General features: G+C 35.2%; 1 protein-coding gene across 1 annotated transcript in view; it reads left to right on the forward strand.

Annotated features, from left to right (window-relative positions):
- The window catches only part of DPP10 (dipeptidyl peptidase like 10), a 648,823-nt gene that overhangs the window by 175,480 nt on the left and 456,409 nt on the right, over positions 1–16,934 (forward strand). The window contains exon 3 of the mRNA XM_033860253.2: positions 789–884. Within this exon, the coding sequence (XP_033716144.1) occupies positions 789–884 (96 nt within the window). The remainder of the gene's footprint in view (positions 1–788; positions 885–16,934) is intronic.

Consider the following 16,934-nt stretch of genomic DNA (forward strand, 5'->3'; position numbering starts at 1 on the left):
CACATAAAATTGAGCAGAGTTCCCTGTGCTATACAGTAGGTCCTTCTTGGTTATCCATTTAAAATACAGCATTGTGTACATGTCAATCCCAAACTCCGTAATTATCCCTTCCCCCATCCTTCCCTCCTGGTAACCAGAAGTTCATTCTCTAAGTCTGTTTTGTAAATAAATTCATTTGTATCATTTCTTTTTAGATTCCACATATAAGGGGTATCATACGATATTTCTCTTTCTCTGTCTGACTTTACTCAGTATGACAATCTCTAGGTCCTTCCATGTTGCTGCAAATGGCATTATTTCATTCTTTTTAATGGCTGAGTAATATTCCATTGTATATATGTACCACATCTCCTTTATCTGTTCTTCTATTGATGGACATTTAGGTTGCTATTGTAAACAGTGCTGCAATGAACATTGGGCTGCATGTATTCTTTCAGACTATGTTTTTCTCCGGATATATGCCCAAGAGTGGGATTGCAGAGTCATATGGTAGCTCTATTTTTAGTTTTTTAAGGAACCTCCTTACTGTTCTCCATAGTGGCTGTACCAATTTACATTCCCACCAACAGTGTAGGAGGGTTCCCTTGTCTCCACACCATCTCCAGCATTTATTGTTTGTAGATTTTTTGATGATAGCCATTTTGACTGGTGTGAGGTGATATCTCACTGTAGTCTTGATTTGTATTTCTCTAATGATTAGTGATGTTGAACATCTTTTCATATGCCTCTTGGCCATCTGTATGTCTTCTTTGGAGAATGTGTCTAACCTAAAATTTACTTTATTTTAGATGAACTCACAAATTCATCAGAAACCAGATGGTCTTTAGAAGACCTCTTCAGGAAAGAATTTGTGCTTCATGATCCAGAAGCTCGATGGATCAATGGTATGTGTATACATTCTTATATGTTACATTTATTTCAAGTTCTGTATAATTAAAATTAAATAGTGGTTTTGTTGACCACTGGTTGACCACCAGTGGTTATTTTAATTGACATTATGCTTCAATGATTACAGATACCATTTAATCAGAAATTTATACCTTGGCTCATGTGAGAGAAAACTAATTCCTAAGGTAGTTCATCAATAAAATTATCCCCCAAACATTAGATTGACTGCTCTGTATCTGCTCTTCCCTCATGAATCATTAGTTATGTGACTGCAAACACATATTACGTCTCTAGCATTTCTCTGGGTAATTCTCCTTGGTGTAGAAGTATAGATTTTGGGAGCGTACATATAAGTGATTCAGATTTGGCAATCAGATTAATTTTCTTCTCTCTCTTTGTGGCTTTTCTTTTTAAGTTTAAATGCCACGAACTAGGGAGACTCTCCAGTCTGAGAGTCTACAAAGGTGACTCTACAAAGTTGAAATGACAGAAGGGGCATGGGAACACATTGCACTTTTGCTTTTTGTGGCTTGGCAAAGAAATCACCTCAGCTTTCCTTAGGTTATTTCTGATTTTGCTATTTTCAAAAAGTTTTAAAAAGAGTTTAAATTACAAATACAATCAGTCAATCAGTCAATCAATCAAAACCACTGAGTGGCTCCATGGACTTTGGCTTGTCTTTGTGGGAGGTGGTAGGGGGAGTTATTGGGTAATCCAGTTATAAGAAATGTGTTGGTGAAAAGGAAGTCAGGTTTTCATTTCTGGAATATTACAATTTGCCTGACCATACTAATCACCTTGGTTAGATAGCTGTTAATCTTTGCCCTTCATTTTATTTAGACATAATATCTTTGCTTGTTTTCAAGGCCTAGAGTAGGTTACATGTATGATAGCTAAGAAGAGCTTTGCCTTTGTATCTAATGAATAACGTCTTACTTACAGTCCATTCTTTCTTCTGTAATATCCTAATTAAATACATTTATGCCTGCAAATTAAATGTTTATTTATGGAAGCTATAAAAAGAATGTAACTTAATTCATGAGGGCAGGAGGCAAATCATACTTGTTTACCTAGCACTGATACAGTTTCTGGAGAGCAGCAAGCACTTAAGATTTGTTTTTTTTGAATAAATGAATGAAATCATTTAACAGAAGTTCAGTTTTATTTTTCTGTAAACTCAGGTTTCAGTTGAAATTGGTTGCAAGGTAAGTATTATCATGGTGATGATGTTACAAATAGAGAAAACAAGATAGCAGTTTTATTAATCTATTTGTATATTTTCATTTTGAATTGTTCATAAGTTTGGGTCTTGCCTTATTGTTGCCTTTGCACTATGATTATTTCAGAGGTACACTATGATTTATTTCAGATGAGTACTATTACTAAATTTAAAAAAAGGTATGGAATTACGTAGCCTTGCTCTAATACGTAATGAGTCTCCCACAACTCATTCTCCTAATGTGCCATTGTAATTTTATAAGTCATCTTTCTACTTGCTAGCAAGTATTTTCTATTGAAGGAGATGACCAAAAAACTTTGAGTCATTAGATTTGAAATGCTGAATAATATTCTGTTTTATTCATCATGATTTTGACCAAACTATAGAAATTTGTGCAGTTTTTGACTTTGGGAAGCAAGAAAAAAATCATGGATCTCGTCCCCCTTCTCAGGTTAGCTTGAACTATTTAAAGAGGCATTTACTTCTGTGTGTAACTGACACGTTGGTATCGAAGTATCAAAAGACTGGAGCGGTGTTTAAGCAGAGAACTGCATACTAAATTAAGCCACATTTCAATATCTAGGGCGCACATTCTACTCTAATGCTCCACAAGATATCAAAATAAAATTATTTGGAGTTAATCATTTTAATCATTTTTTTTCATAATTTCTTTACCAATCATCGGTAAAGCTGATTTTGAAAATATATCCTGGGACAAAGCTGCAGTGTATTATCATACTATAAATAAAACCTAAGATCAAATATATTTATAAAAGAACTTGACATAAAACAACCTTTACACAGAATTAAACAATATCTAAGCTCTTAGAGCCATGTGGTCTTTATAAATACCACTGAAAGAATTGACTCACTGTCAGTAGGTTGTGTGCACTGGGTTGCTTTTCCAGCAGGGGAATAGATTTGTGCTCATTTTTTCCTCTATCCAATCCAGATCACCTTTCTGGCAATCACTAGGTACTTGGCCTATTTACGTATTCCTCACAAAGCCAGATAATACAGTGGGGACTATAAATACAATGTGTAACCCTGGCTTCATTGTCACAGATTATATCTAAATGTAAAATGTGAGCTTCTTATTTATTCTCATGACATGTCTCACCAGGTTTCTATAGTATATAAGTGGCTTGAAGGAGTCTAAACTAAGCTCATTTGGAAGCTTCATTTAGTTCTTGGAGGTCACCATAGGAGCATTTAATACATTACTGGTCAAGGAGAAGGAGGGCATCTAGATGGCCCTGACACGTTTAGGCTGAAGTGTAGCAATGTCATTCATTATGCTGCTTCTCAAACAATATATCTGTGAATGTCAATGCAGCCTTGGATGGGTGCTTGTGTTCATGGTTAGCGTAACAACTGCCTTCCACCAAATATGCTCAGATCCTTGAAATCTCCATTTTTATAGCACCTTCTTCGTAGTTATGTCACCTTGAAACTCAGAAATCCATCTTCTTTAACATTATTCATCTCCCCACGTACATTTGAGGACCTATCAATCATCAAAGAAAAATCTAATATTAATTGAGTGCCTTCTACGCTAGGCTTTGTGCTGGATGCTTTATGGACATATTTCATAGATAGCATGTAAGTTATAATGAGGAACCCCAGACAACTGAGGCTAAAGCAAAACACTTATCCAAAACCACAGCTGATAAGGGGTGGAGCCTGCTTTAATCACTATGTTGAAGTATAAAGCCTCCCTTCTCCCAGTGTTTCACTCTGAGATGCCATTCCACATCTTTAACACATGCATTAACTACCTCTTTGACAATCTCATGGGTACAGATCGCACTGTGACTAATCCTTTCATGTTGAATATTGCAGTCATGTCATCTACCCCAAGGACATCCATATAATGGTAACTTATGCAGTCACTAAAATAATGTATAAGCATATTTATATGTTTATGGTATAAAAAGTAAACAAAGGTGTCTTTAAAACAGAGTTGATGGTATGTGATTCACACTGTCTCTACTGTATACCAGTGAGTGTTTCCAGATGGCTGGATTTTGACCTGATATATTTTTTTTCTTTTTGCTTATTCATTTTTTCCTGAATTTTTCGATAAATATGTATGTTTATGTGATTTTATAACTACTTTTTCTTTTTTTAATTTTTTATTTTATATTGGAGTATAGTTGATTTAAAATGTTGTGTTGGGTATACAGCAAAGTGATTTAGTTATACATATACATATATCCATTCTTTTTCAGATGCTTTTCCCATATAGGTTATTACAGAATATTGGGTAGAGTTCCCTGTGCTATACAGTAGGTCCTTGTTGATTATCTGTTTTATATGTAGCAGCGTATATATGTTAATACCAAACTCCTTACTTAGTTTCATGGGTCTCCAATCCTCCAGCAGTCTCCTGCCAAATACAACTTTATAAGGCCCAGCTAAAAACTGTAAACACACTTCTCAAAAACCATCAGAGGAACCCCTTTGCCAATTGAATAAATTCCAAACTCCTCCCTTTGAATTCCAGACCTCTCAGAATCAAGCTTGGCCTCTATCCTGCTTTTCTACTTAACATTATGTTTCAGGGGTATTGAACTGCTTGATATTCTTCGTAAGGCTCAAAAGCTCTTTTGACTCTGTGCCTTTGCCAACACTACTTTCTCTACCTGGAACCCTCTCCCCAATCTGACAGCCCCCATTTTGTCCCACTGGAAACTTGATTCCCAGGTGCAAAGTTCTTTTTCCTGCCAGCATCATCTTCCTCTAAACCCCATAGGTTGATTCTCTCATATAGAAATTTCTTCCTTGATTATAATTATAACATGTCTAATCTCCTCTAAGACAGTGCTTCTAAAACTATTATGAAAGACCACTGTTTTAAAATTTAATACTTTGTATGTATTTCCTATTTGGCACGAATCAATGTTTTTGAAAAATACAATAAAATCAATTATTAGAAAAATAAAATAAGTAAATATTACAAATACAGCCCCCAAATTTAGCTCATTATAATTAACTGTTTTAAAATTACATTGCAAAAATATATAATAAGTACCAACATAACATTGGAATAAAAGAGGAATTTCATATATTACTTTGAGAGTGGATATACAGGCGACTAATAGGATTGCTATTATATTCATAACTTTTTGTTATTGCTAAATGAGAATTAAACAAATATTGAGAAAAATAGTGATTATTCACATTAAATGCCAATTCTCAGGTTTTGAACAGGAACTGGCATATCAATATTCACAGGTTTTAATGTAGGAAATGAACTTGCTTCCTTCTTGTTAACTAATCTAGGTTAGATTGACAACGGCACCACTCTTAGGGGATAATGTATGTTTAGACTGTCTCTATTTTTTTTTTTAATAATATTATTGGAGAGAAGAAATCAGTCTCCAAAATAAGGATGATGGTAATGCAAGGAGATTTTAAAGCATTTTAACAATCTCAGGATGTTCATTTTAAGCTTTTATACAAAATGAATAAAGTGATACTGTATTTTTAAACTTTATCTTCAACTCTTTACCACTGGCTAATTTCAAAATTTATTCTGTAGGATATAAATCAGTTATCTTTTCATCAAAAAATATATTTTGGATTTTAAGTACATCTGGGGTATACTGGAAAGACTAAGGTTGAATCACAACATCATGTAATGAGGTTCTTCTGCGTATAGTTAGTCTGTTGCTGGCTCACCCATGGGTTCATCTGCTCAGTTAAATTAGGCCACTTATCATGCGTTTGGATCTGGCGGCACTGTCAAATTGCTACGAAAGCATCAAATGCTTACCCTCAGCTCAACTTATCACATTGTGGACCAGTGGCCATCACTTCCCAACTGGGTGTAGTCTCCCAACATGACTCTTAGAGCAGCTCGGTTCCAAGAGACAGTAAACCCTGAGGAATAGGACTTGTGTCATATTTATGTTTGAGTCACCCCAGCAATTAGCACACTGTCTGGATCCAATTAAAACTCAAAATAGTTCGGTTAGCATAATGAGATAAACTATTATATTTATTTGATATACTAAGGAGGGCCCACTTGATCCACAATCAGTAGAGGTTTCATTTCAGTTCTTTTCCTCAGGGTGTGCATAGATTTTTCTCTGATCTATACAGACTTGTCCTTCCCAATGTCCATCACGCATGTGAGTTGTTGCATGGTTATTTTTTTTGTGTGTGGAAAATGTCTAGCTGGGATGAATGATCACATGTGAGGCCCTGGATATAATTTTTTTTTAACATCTTTATTGGAGTATATTTGCTTTACAATGGTGTGTTACTTTCTGCTTTATAACAAAGTGAATCAGCTATACGTATATCCCCATATCCCCTCCCTCTTGTGTCTCCCTCCCACCCTCCCTATCCCACTCCTCTAGGTGGTCACAAAGCACTGAGCTGATCTCCTGTGCTATGCGGCTGCTTCCCACTAGCTATCCAGTTTACATTTGGTAGTGTATATACATCCATGCCACTCTCTCACTTCATCCCAGCTTACCTTTCCCCCTCCCCATGTCCTCAAGTCCATTCTCTGTGTCTGCGTCTGTACTCCTGTCCTGCCCCTAGGTTCTTCAGAACCACTTTTTTTTTTTTTTTTTAGATTCTATATATACGTGTTAGCATACAGTATTTGTTTTTCTCTTTCTGACTTACTTCACTCTCTATGACAGACTCTAGGTCCATCCACCTCATTACAAATAACTCAATTTCGTTTCTTTTCATGGCTGAGTAATATTCCATTGTATATATGTGCCACATCTCCTTTACCCATTCATCTATTGATGGACATTTAGGTTGCTTCCATATGCTGGCTACTGTAAATAGTGTTGCAGTAAACATTGTGGTACATGACTCTTTTTGAATTATGGTTTTCTCCAGGTATGTGCCCAGTAGTGGGATTGCTGGGTCATATGGTAGTTCTATTTTTAGTTTTTTAAGGAACCTCTGCACTGTTCTCCATAGTGGCTGTATCAATTTACATTTGAAGTCAGGGAGCCTGATTCCTCCAGCTCCGATTTTCTTTCTCAAGATTGGTTTGGCTATTCGGGGTCTTTTGTGTTTCCATACAAATTGTGAAATTTTTTTTCTAGTTCTGTGAAAAATGCCACTGATCATTTGATAGGGATTGCATTGAATCCGTAGATTGCTTTGGGTAGTAGAGTCATTTTCACAATGTTGATTCTTCCAATCCAAGAACGTGGTATATCTCTCCATCTGTTTGTATCATCTTTAATTTCTTTCATCAGTGTCTTATAATTTTCTGCATACAGGTCTTTTGTCTCCTTAGGTAGGTTTATTCCTATGTATTTTATTCTTTTTGTTTCAATGGTAAATGGGAGTGCTTTCTTAATTTCACTTTCAGATTTTTCATCATTAGTGTATAGGAATGCCAGAGATTTCTGTGCATCAATTTTGTATCCTGCTACTTTACCAGATTTATTGATTAGCTCTAGTAGTTTTCTGGTAGCATCTTTAGGATTCTCTGTGTATAGTATCATGTCATCTGCAAACAGTGACAGCTTTACTTCTTTTCCGATTTGGCTTCCTTTTATTTCTTTTTCTTCTCCAACTGCTGTGGCTACAACTTCCAAAACTATGTTGAATAATAGTGGTGAGAGTGGGCAACTTCGTCTTGTTCCTGATATTAGTGGAAATGGTTTGTTTTTCACCATTGAGGACGATGTTGGCTGTGGGTTTGTCATATATGGCCTTTATTATGTTGAGGTAAGTTTCCTCTATGCCTACTTTCTGGAGGGTTTTTATCATAAATGGGTGTGAATTTTGTCGAAGACTGTCTCTGCATGTATTGAGATAATCATATGGTTTTTCTCCTTCAATTGTTAATATGGTGTATCACATTGATTGATTTGCATATATTGAAGAATCCTTTCATTCCTGGGGTAAACCCCACTTGATCATGGTGTATGATCCTTTTAATGTGCTGTTGGATTCTGTTTGCTAGTATTTTGTTGAGGATTTTTGCATCTATGTTCATCAGTGATATTGGCCTGTAGTTTTCTTTCTTTGTGACAGTAGATGTATTTTTGATGTATTTGTGGGGAGGAAGGTGATCTTCACTTCCTACTCCTCCACCATCTTGAAGGTTCTCCCCCTTGGATATAATCTTAATTTTATCGGACAATGTTGGAGACAACTGAACTCATCTACCATATGATATTCAAAAATAGATATTTAAACCTGTTATCTTTCAAATGATGTGTTACAGTATGACATATTGAAATAGGAAAAGTCCTTAAACAGAGACAAACCAGAGTCTTCTAGCAATTTTTTAAAGTCTTCTGAGGCTTGGTTTCTTCATCTAAAGTGGGGATAATAGTTCCTATAGGCAAAAGCACAGTGAAAATTAAATAAGCAAAAATGTTCAAAAAGTAAAGATAAAAAGGTAAAGGCAAAAAGTAAAAGTTAAGAAAACATAAAGAAAAAGCAAAAATCTGGAGCCAAATAGATCTTAGAATGGTTATTAGAATATTATCCTGACAATAGCTTTTAGAGATGCTCTGGGCACCTGATAATCCTTTATAAATGCCCCAGGACCCTTATCCCGATGAATTATATCCAGGATATTGAATAGAAAGTGAAAAGCCATTGTTATAATCTTCATGAAAAATAAAACAAATTACTGAAATAATATCAATAATATTTACTCATAATTAGGGAAATGGGACAAATGAATCTAGTTTGTTATTTTTTGGTTTGGCACTGTTTTATCATGCAAAGGCTTCTGTCCATCAGTTCAGTTTGGTTTTGTTGCAGAAACTGTTGGATTTCTTTGTGTGCAGGGAGCTACACTTCTGACAGCATTATTACTTCCAGCTCTGGGTCAGAATTTTAACTCTTTTAACTTATTTTTAATTTTTCCCCTAATTTTTTATAAACATCAACCAACCTGATAGTTTAAAAAAGTAGAATTGAATTCATGACTATGAGGTTTTGAGGGTAATTTATATTTTTATTGAAACATAATTTATAAGGAAAAAATATAGAGTAGAGAGTAAATGTGCAAAAGTAAGTATGTGGTTAGATAAATTATTCTACATCCATTTAAGGGAATATTATACAGCCATTGAAACTGATCTTTTGAAAAAAATAATGACATTAGAACATGCTTGGAATAAAATATTAAGTGGAAAGGGTAGAATACAGAATAATATGCAGAGTACATTACCAATTGTATCACACACTTGTAGATGCAACAAAAGTTATATCAGAATTAAATATACTAACATATTAAATAATTTTCTATGATTGATATAATGTTTTAAATTTTTTATCTTTTTGTTTATGTTGTTATTTTTATAACATGTAAAAATCTACTAAATTCTCCTTAAAATAAAAGAGTGCTGGACTATCTTAAGAGGCACAGATTCTTATAATAGCACTCTTACTCCTTGTTTGTTGAGACAGAGTATTCCCTGTAGTTTACTGTTTCTTTTTCCCCTCCCAGTAATGTAAACACATTGAAATTATGATATCTGTATTTCCTGACTCACAGCTTAAAGAATTGAAAATTAGGTTAAAAATATAATTAATTGTTATCATTGCTGATCTTCTTTTTTAAAGTAATGTATGTCAAAGTATCTTACTATCAAGAGTAGATCATTTCCTGCCAAAACTAAAGAAGTGCTTACAGAAGTATATCATTAAAGCATATTTACTTTTCTGCAGATTACCAAAAATGTTCTCTTTATTGCTAAATGATTTACATGCTCCATATATTTTAACCAAAGTTTAAAATAATCTATATTAAAAGCACTTGAAATCAAAAACAAAATAAAAATATTTAGTATAAAAAAATCAAACTGTGGTAACCTTACATACCACTGCAAATATTCATACTTTTGTTTGAAATTTAAATCTAAATAGTTTTTTAAGAAAATATTTTTAAGATTCCAGCTTATGTTAAAATGACTATATTTATACTAAATGCAAAGAGGGAGTAGGGAAAAGGATTTACTCATAAAATCCAGTGTTAGTATTTCGGGGGAAAAATTTAGGAAAATAATATTTCTGTTTTAGAAATACAGTGATTACTTAAGAGTATTTAAAGGGAGTTGGAAATATAAATCAAATTTTAGATTATGAGAGCTAAACTTTTATGTTACAACCTACTTTTTTTTAATAAATTTATTTGTTTTAATTTATTTTTGTCTGCATTGGGTCTTCATTGCTGCACATGGGCTTCCTCTAGTTGTGCTGAGCGGGGGCTACTTTTCATTGTGGTGTGTGGGCTTCTCATTGCGGTGTCTTCTCTTGTTGTGGAGCACAGGCTCTAGGTGCACAGGCTTCAGTGATTGCGGCACATGGGCTCAGTAGTTGTGACTCACGGGCTCTAGAGCGCAGGCTCAGTAGTGGTGCACGGGCTTAGTTGCTCTGTGGCATGTGGGATCTTCCCAGATCAGGACTCGAACCCGTGTCCCCTGCATCGGCAGGCGGATTCTTAACCACTGCACCACCAGGGAAGCTCACAACCAACTTTTTCAAGTAGAAAACTGTATTTTGATTTTTAAAAGGAAAAAATGTCTGTATGAGTGGTATGAAACAGTTATGCTTAGATTCGTCAGCAGGCGTTATTGAATTCCAATTACATGCCCTGCACAGAGTTTTGTATATTCCAGGTAGGATTCATTGACATTTAAAAGGTTTGCAGTAAAATAGACTGTGTACTTACAGTGCATTCCACACAATCATGGTTGGTGCTGGTTTTGTTGGCCCAGGAACTGGGTTTGTCAACACAAATAAAGATTAATAGATACTTTGACATTGGCATCTATTTTTCCATCAATTTATTCATCTAATATTCCTTCAAGAAATACTTATTGAGCGTAGCCAAGCATTCTTCTAGATATAAAGTTTATAAAGATGACTGAACACAGTTCTTTTGCTCAGGAAAATTATAAATACGTTCCTCATTGTTCACAGTACCTTTTTTTGGTATACAGAGTTTGAAGAAGTAAAGTTAGTCATCAAAAGGCTGTGACTGGGGTAGGAAGTAGAGGTAATCTGAGAGTTTCAAGAAATACTCTATTCAGACCATGATGAGGTTTGATTAACCTTTTCCCCAGAAGCCAAAACACATCTGTTCCACACTTCTCTCCCCACTATGATGGACGACACACAGCAGCACATTTTTGCTTTTGGAACTCTTTTATTCTCTTTGCCTCTCCTTTATTTGTTACTGTTTTCTCTTATATGTGATAATAGTTATGACATATATACATATACCACTGACATGTTTAAAAGGAATAAAGTGTGATTATGGTACCCAGGGAATTTAGAAACTAGATGAAAATAACATACCTGAAATAATCAGACAACAATTCGGTGATAAACTCCTGGGTTATTACTGAAGAAAAGACAAAAAAAGACATTGGAGATCAGTTTGAGCTAAGAATAACTGCAGTCATCTTTATGGAAAAGATGGAGTTCAGTCTCAGTGTAGAGGTCAGATGAGCCTAGGAGAAGAAAGAGTACATCACTGGGAGAGCAAGGAAGTATTATGGCAGAGGCATAGGAATTAGCATGGTATGTAAGAGTATCTGTAATATTCTGTGTGTGCCTGTGTGTGTGTGTTTAAAATTAATGATGAAAAAAGTCAGTCAACTCAGATTAGTATATACTTAGAATATTAATACTATTACTTTACTGTACTTGTTATACTTTGATCTCCTTTAGCAGAGTCATATTATTAGATTATGATTTTAAAACAGAAGAATTTGAAGTTGCTCTGATGGTTACCAGCTGTGTTATTTTCCTTAGAATGGGAGATGTCGGTAACAGGAATTTCACCTAATATGTTTATAATAATTCATGTTTACATTTACTTTTCTACTTTTCTAGGACGTTTCAACATATGGTACTTATTTGCATTTCTTTGAAAAACCTTGTTTCGGAGGTAGGGTGAACATTAATTTTGCGTTATAGATGAGTAAGTTGAGACACTAACATCTTTTCTGCACTTCTTCCCAATTCAAAGTCAGTACTTAGCTCTGGCCAGAATCCAGGTTTTCCATGTTCAGTGTTGGGTAGGATACATCAGAGTAGAGAAAATGTCTTAGGTGAGTTTTTTCTGTTGTCCTTAAACTAACATTTAATAATGTTTATAAACCAATAAAAGCACATCTATGGCTTAAGGAAAGACATACTATGGGAAAGATAGATAATAATAAGGGAAGATTTCCTTTGACTCATATCTGACTATATGAATTTGGCTAGAATTTTTAGGTTACGTTGAAAAAATGTAATCATTTTTGTGTCATTGATTGTAACTGTTCCAAAAAAGGTCTTGCAGCGAACCATTATAATAAAGTCACATTTTACACTACACATTAAGCTTTTAATTCAACTTGCTTTGCTTGAGTCATGTTTTCTGCTTGTGTGTGTGTGGGGGGGGTGGTGTGCATTTCCTTCTAAGGCTAATTTTACTTAACCACGTTGGTCATGAAGTCAGTTTGTATGGGTCATTGGGACCTTTAGATGACACACAATCAACTATTCCACTATTTTATGTTGGGCAAACAAATATTAAGCACGTAAGTACATTTCAGAAAGTCTTTAGTTAGAAGAATTGCTCGAGATAATTCTGTTTATCATTAAATGGCTAACATTCTCTATAGTAAGTTATTTCATGCATAAGCATCTACTCAATTGAAATGTTCTGTCCTGTTCACAGTGGTCTGGTTTCATGTGTGCTCATAGAGGTACACACAGTAGTATATCTAGCAGTTTAATTCTACTTCTTTTCTATATTTATCTTTTATTTTTGTTCTTGATAAAAATTAAATACTATTTTTATATAGTACCGTAGGGATGCAAAAAAAATTGTAATATCTGCTTTCATTAATTTATTATTAATGCCAATAATAAAAGTTACGTGTTTTGGAGGTTATCTAATAGTAGCTAGGAACTGTGCTTGCCTTTTTAATTTATCATACAGATGTTTCTAGTTCTCTAATTTAAGTAGAGATATATTCATTTTATAAATTAACAAACTGAGCTTTAAAGTAACGCAGGTGACTTGTTCAAGTCCACACAGCTAGAAGGAGGCAGGTTCAGACTTGAAGTTCACATATTCTACTGTTAACCTCAGTCAACAATGAACCTAGTAACTGTAAACAAATATAAGTTTAAGGAATACAATATCAAGAAAAGACACATAACATAGAGAAAATAGTTTTCAGATATAGGATTAAGCATAAGCTATATAATTAATGTAGGAAAAAGTGAAACTTCTTTAATCAATTTATACAAGAACTCTGAAATAAGATGCACACAGAACTTAATGTGGAATTTAAAATTTAATGTGGAATAGAAAACAGTATTACACTGGGATTCAGGAGCCCTGGCTCAGTAACTGAATATTCACCTTGGGAAAACCTCATCACCATCAGTCTGCTGGACCCCGGGTTCTTAATCAGTGGGTTTGACTGAATGACACATGAGGTCTCCCCAGTTTTCTTACTTGGAATTAACCAAATTTATGTGTGGTAGCACAACTGGCCCTAAAGCAATTGGCAGTGTGGCTAGAATGCATACTTCTAAACTTCATATTACCTGGTTTAAGTGGAAGTTTTACTATGATTATTATTTGTAATAGTAGTAGTAGAATTTTAAAGTTCTCTGCTATCACTTTCAAAACTTGATTCTCCTTTTCAATTTCTAACAAACTTGCTATATGACACGAGTTAAGCTGATGATCCAATTTATGTTGTCATGTAAGATGCCAACATTTTTATCATCAATAATGATAATGACTTAATGCCCTATGCATCTATTTATGAGTTAAAATATTAGTTTTGTCTTGTTTCAAATGAGAATTGGGACTTTTGGGCAGTGTGGAAGGTCTGAGAAGAGGATATTCTGATTGTGCCATTTTTAATACATTAAGTCCCCTACATACGGACCTTCAAGTTGTGAACTTTCAAAGATGTGAATGTGCGTTTGCGTGTCCAGTCACGTAAGTTAGTTCACGTGTCTGGCATACATTGTCACATGCATGCTACAAGTGGTTGTGGTTTTGTGTACTTTACTGTACAGTACTGTATAGAGTACAGTAGTACAGTATCTTTATTTCAAGCCCAGGATGTCCAGAAGCAAGTGTAAAAGCAATAGTGATGTAGCTGTTACTGTACTGTACTTTTCAATGTGCTACACTGTAAGATTAAAAATGCTTTCTTTATTTTTGTGTTCGTTTTTATGTATTATTTGTGTGAAAAGTATTATAAACCTATTAAATACAGTACTATATAGCTGATTGTGTTAGTTGAGTGCCTAGGCTAACTCTGCTGGACTTACGAACAAATTGGACTTATGAATGTGCTCTCGAACAGAACACGCTCATATGTAGGGGACTTACCGTACAACTTTCATAATTTAACTTTTTCCGTTATACATAAAAGTGAAAAGAATAGTATAATGAACCTCTAAGTAATTATGATCAATATGTGAATGATTACCAACATGTTATGGTAGTTCTTCATCCAAGGATACAAATATGAGTGTGAAATACTAAAGGTTGGAAAAGTGAAAGGAATAAATCTAAAAATGAAGCAAAGAGAAAAAGGAGAGCAGTTGTTGGAGATGTGCTGGAGGGGAGTATTCCATGCTGATTATAGCTGGTTTCTGGAATTGTGCTAATTCTGAATGATATAGCTTACCTTTAAGAGTAAATTCAAGGAGGTTAAAACCCAGAATTATGAGCTGGAATTCCTGAAATATGGTTGAAGAAAGTCAGACCTAGAGAAACAAGGAATTGGAGGTGTTATCCGAACCATCATTGGATATGAAAAGCCATCCTGTGAGTAGGGGGTTCGATTTTTCATGTAGACTTTAGAGTTACCTAAAATGAAAGCCCTCAGGGATGGATGTCCGCTCAACTGCAATATGTCACATGTAACAAGTGTAGTTTTCCATCTTTTGACTAGGTTGGTTTAAGTAAAAAATAGTGATTTCTCCATTCCTTGCTAATAATATAGAGAGGTTGGGTGACCATGTGATAAGGATACCTTAGTGGGATTCATATAACTGATAGAAAATTGTAAAAGATGATCCCCGAGTGCAACTTTAGTTCTAAGATTTTGTCATTTTGTCTCCAAGTCAACAGAAAACCATGGTTTAACCCACTGTTTGAATAGTTCTTTGGTTTAGTTAGAAACCAGTTGGTACTCTGATCTAAAACAGTTCCTAAGGAATGGTGTCAGCTTTCACAGAAATTCCTCTGCTTCTCCTTTCCACACAAGGAGCCTCCAGTACATGACATAACACTCTTCTGTCTTTGTTTTGACTGGCCATGTGGAGTTTCTGAAACATAATTTAAAAGCTGATCTCATTTTGCACTTTCAGTTGATAACACCTTGGCATACTCCTTTGTGCTGTCAATACCTGTGCCAGTTTTAAGGAGCTTGAACCTTCATTACTGGGGCTATGTACCCTAGCCATTAACCTGTCACTGCCATGTGCTTGCAAATAGCATCTCAAAGCAGGTAGCTTGCACCTACCTAGTCTCTGATGATATTCAATTTGTAAGTGAAAAAATACACATATTAATTAGTTGTATGTGTTTCCCCCTCTTTCCTAGGAGTGTGAATGCTCACTTGGTTTTCTGCCATGACCAGTTTTGCTAATTGTTTAATTTTCCTTTTGTCACCCCATGACAAAATATTTTTTATACTGCCCTCCTTAGGTTTTAATTCCAGAAAGATGCTATTGTATTCAAAAATTATTAAAAAAATATAAAGCCTCTTAATTAGAAAAGTGAGTAAGGCCTTGTGTAGCATAAGTACTCCATAATCTTTCCTGGCTGATGATTAATTGACTTTGCTGCTCTGTACTGTTCAGATGTGATGCTCTCTGAGGCCCTACCAACCATCAAGGTGGAGAAGCGTCCTGTCAGTATGTCAGATGGAGAGTCTGACAAGGGAGGGGTTAGGCCTCCAGAAATCAGAGCTTTAGTTCTGTCTCTGGTTGAGATGGTGGGCAAGTCACTTGACTTCTCTAAATGGCCATGTCATTACCCATAAGACTGAGAGGGTAATTCCTCTTACGCCTTCTTCCTAAAGTCATTGTGAGCATCACAAGGGATATAAATTCTCTAAAAGTGTTAAACCACTTAAGAAGTTTTGTTTCTATTCTTATTGAAAGAGAATTGATATTCACTAGACTGTGTGGCCTTGCCCAAGTTAACCAATATGTTTGGCATTACTTTTGTCAAAGCCCCATAATGAGAATCACAATACCTAATTATTGATTGGGTGTTGAGTGTTTGCCCATTGGGCTGTTTGCAATGTTCAACTTTATTTATTTAATCTTCACAACAACTCTCTGAATTGTTTTTATGATCTCCACTTTACCACTGGAAAAACTAAACCCAGAGACCTTAGTAACTATCCCAGGCTCCCATAGCTAATAAGTAGCAGACCTGGAGGGAGATTCCTTAGGTTATTGGAGGAGGAGGGATTCAGGGTACAAAGATTCAGTTAGGCAAGATGAATAAATTCTGAGGATCTAACGTACAGCAATGTGACTCTAGTTAATAATACTGTATTGTTATTGAAAATGGGAACTATGTGAGGTGATGGATATGTTAATTACTTTGTGGTGCTTACTTCATAATGTATTTGCATATCTAAACATCAAGTTGGGGACTTCCCTGGTGGCGCAGTTGTTGAGAATCCACCTGCCAATGCAGGGGACATGGGTTCAATCCCTGGTACGGGAAGACCCCACATGCCGCGGAGCAACTAAGCCTGTGCACCACAACTATTGAGCCTGTGCTCTAGAGCTCACGTGCCACAACTAGTGAGCCCATGAGCCACAACTACTG

Source organism: Tursiops truncatus, chromosome 7, assembly GCF_011762595.2.
Source record: "Tursiops truncatus isolate mTurTru1 chromosome 7, mTurTru1.mat.Y, whole genome shotgun sequence".
NCBI classification, from domain to species: Eukaryota; Metazoa; Chordata; class Mammalia; order Artiodactyla; family Delphinidae; genus Tursiops; species Tursiops truncatus.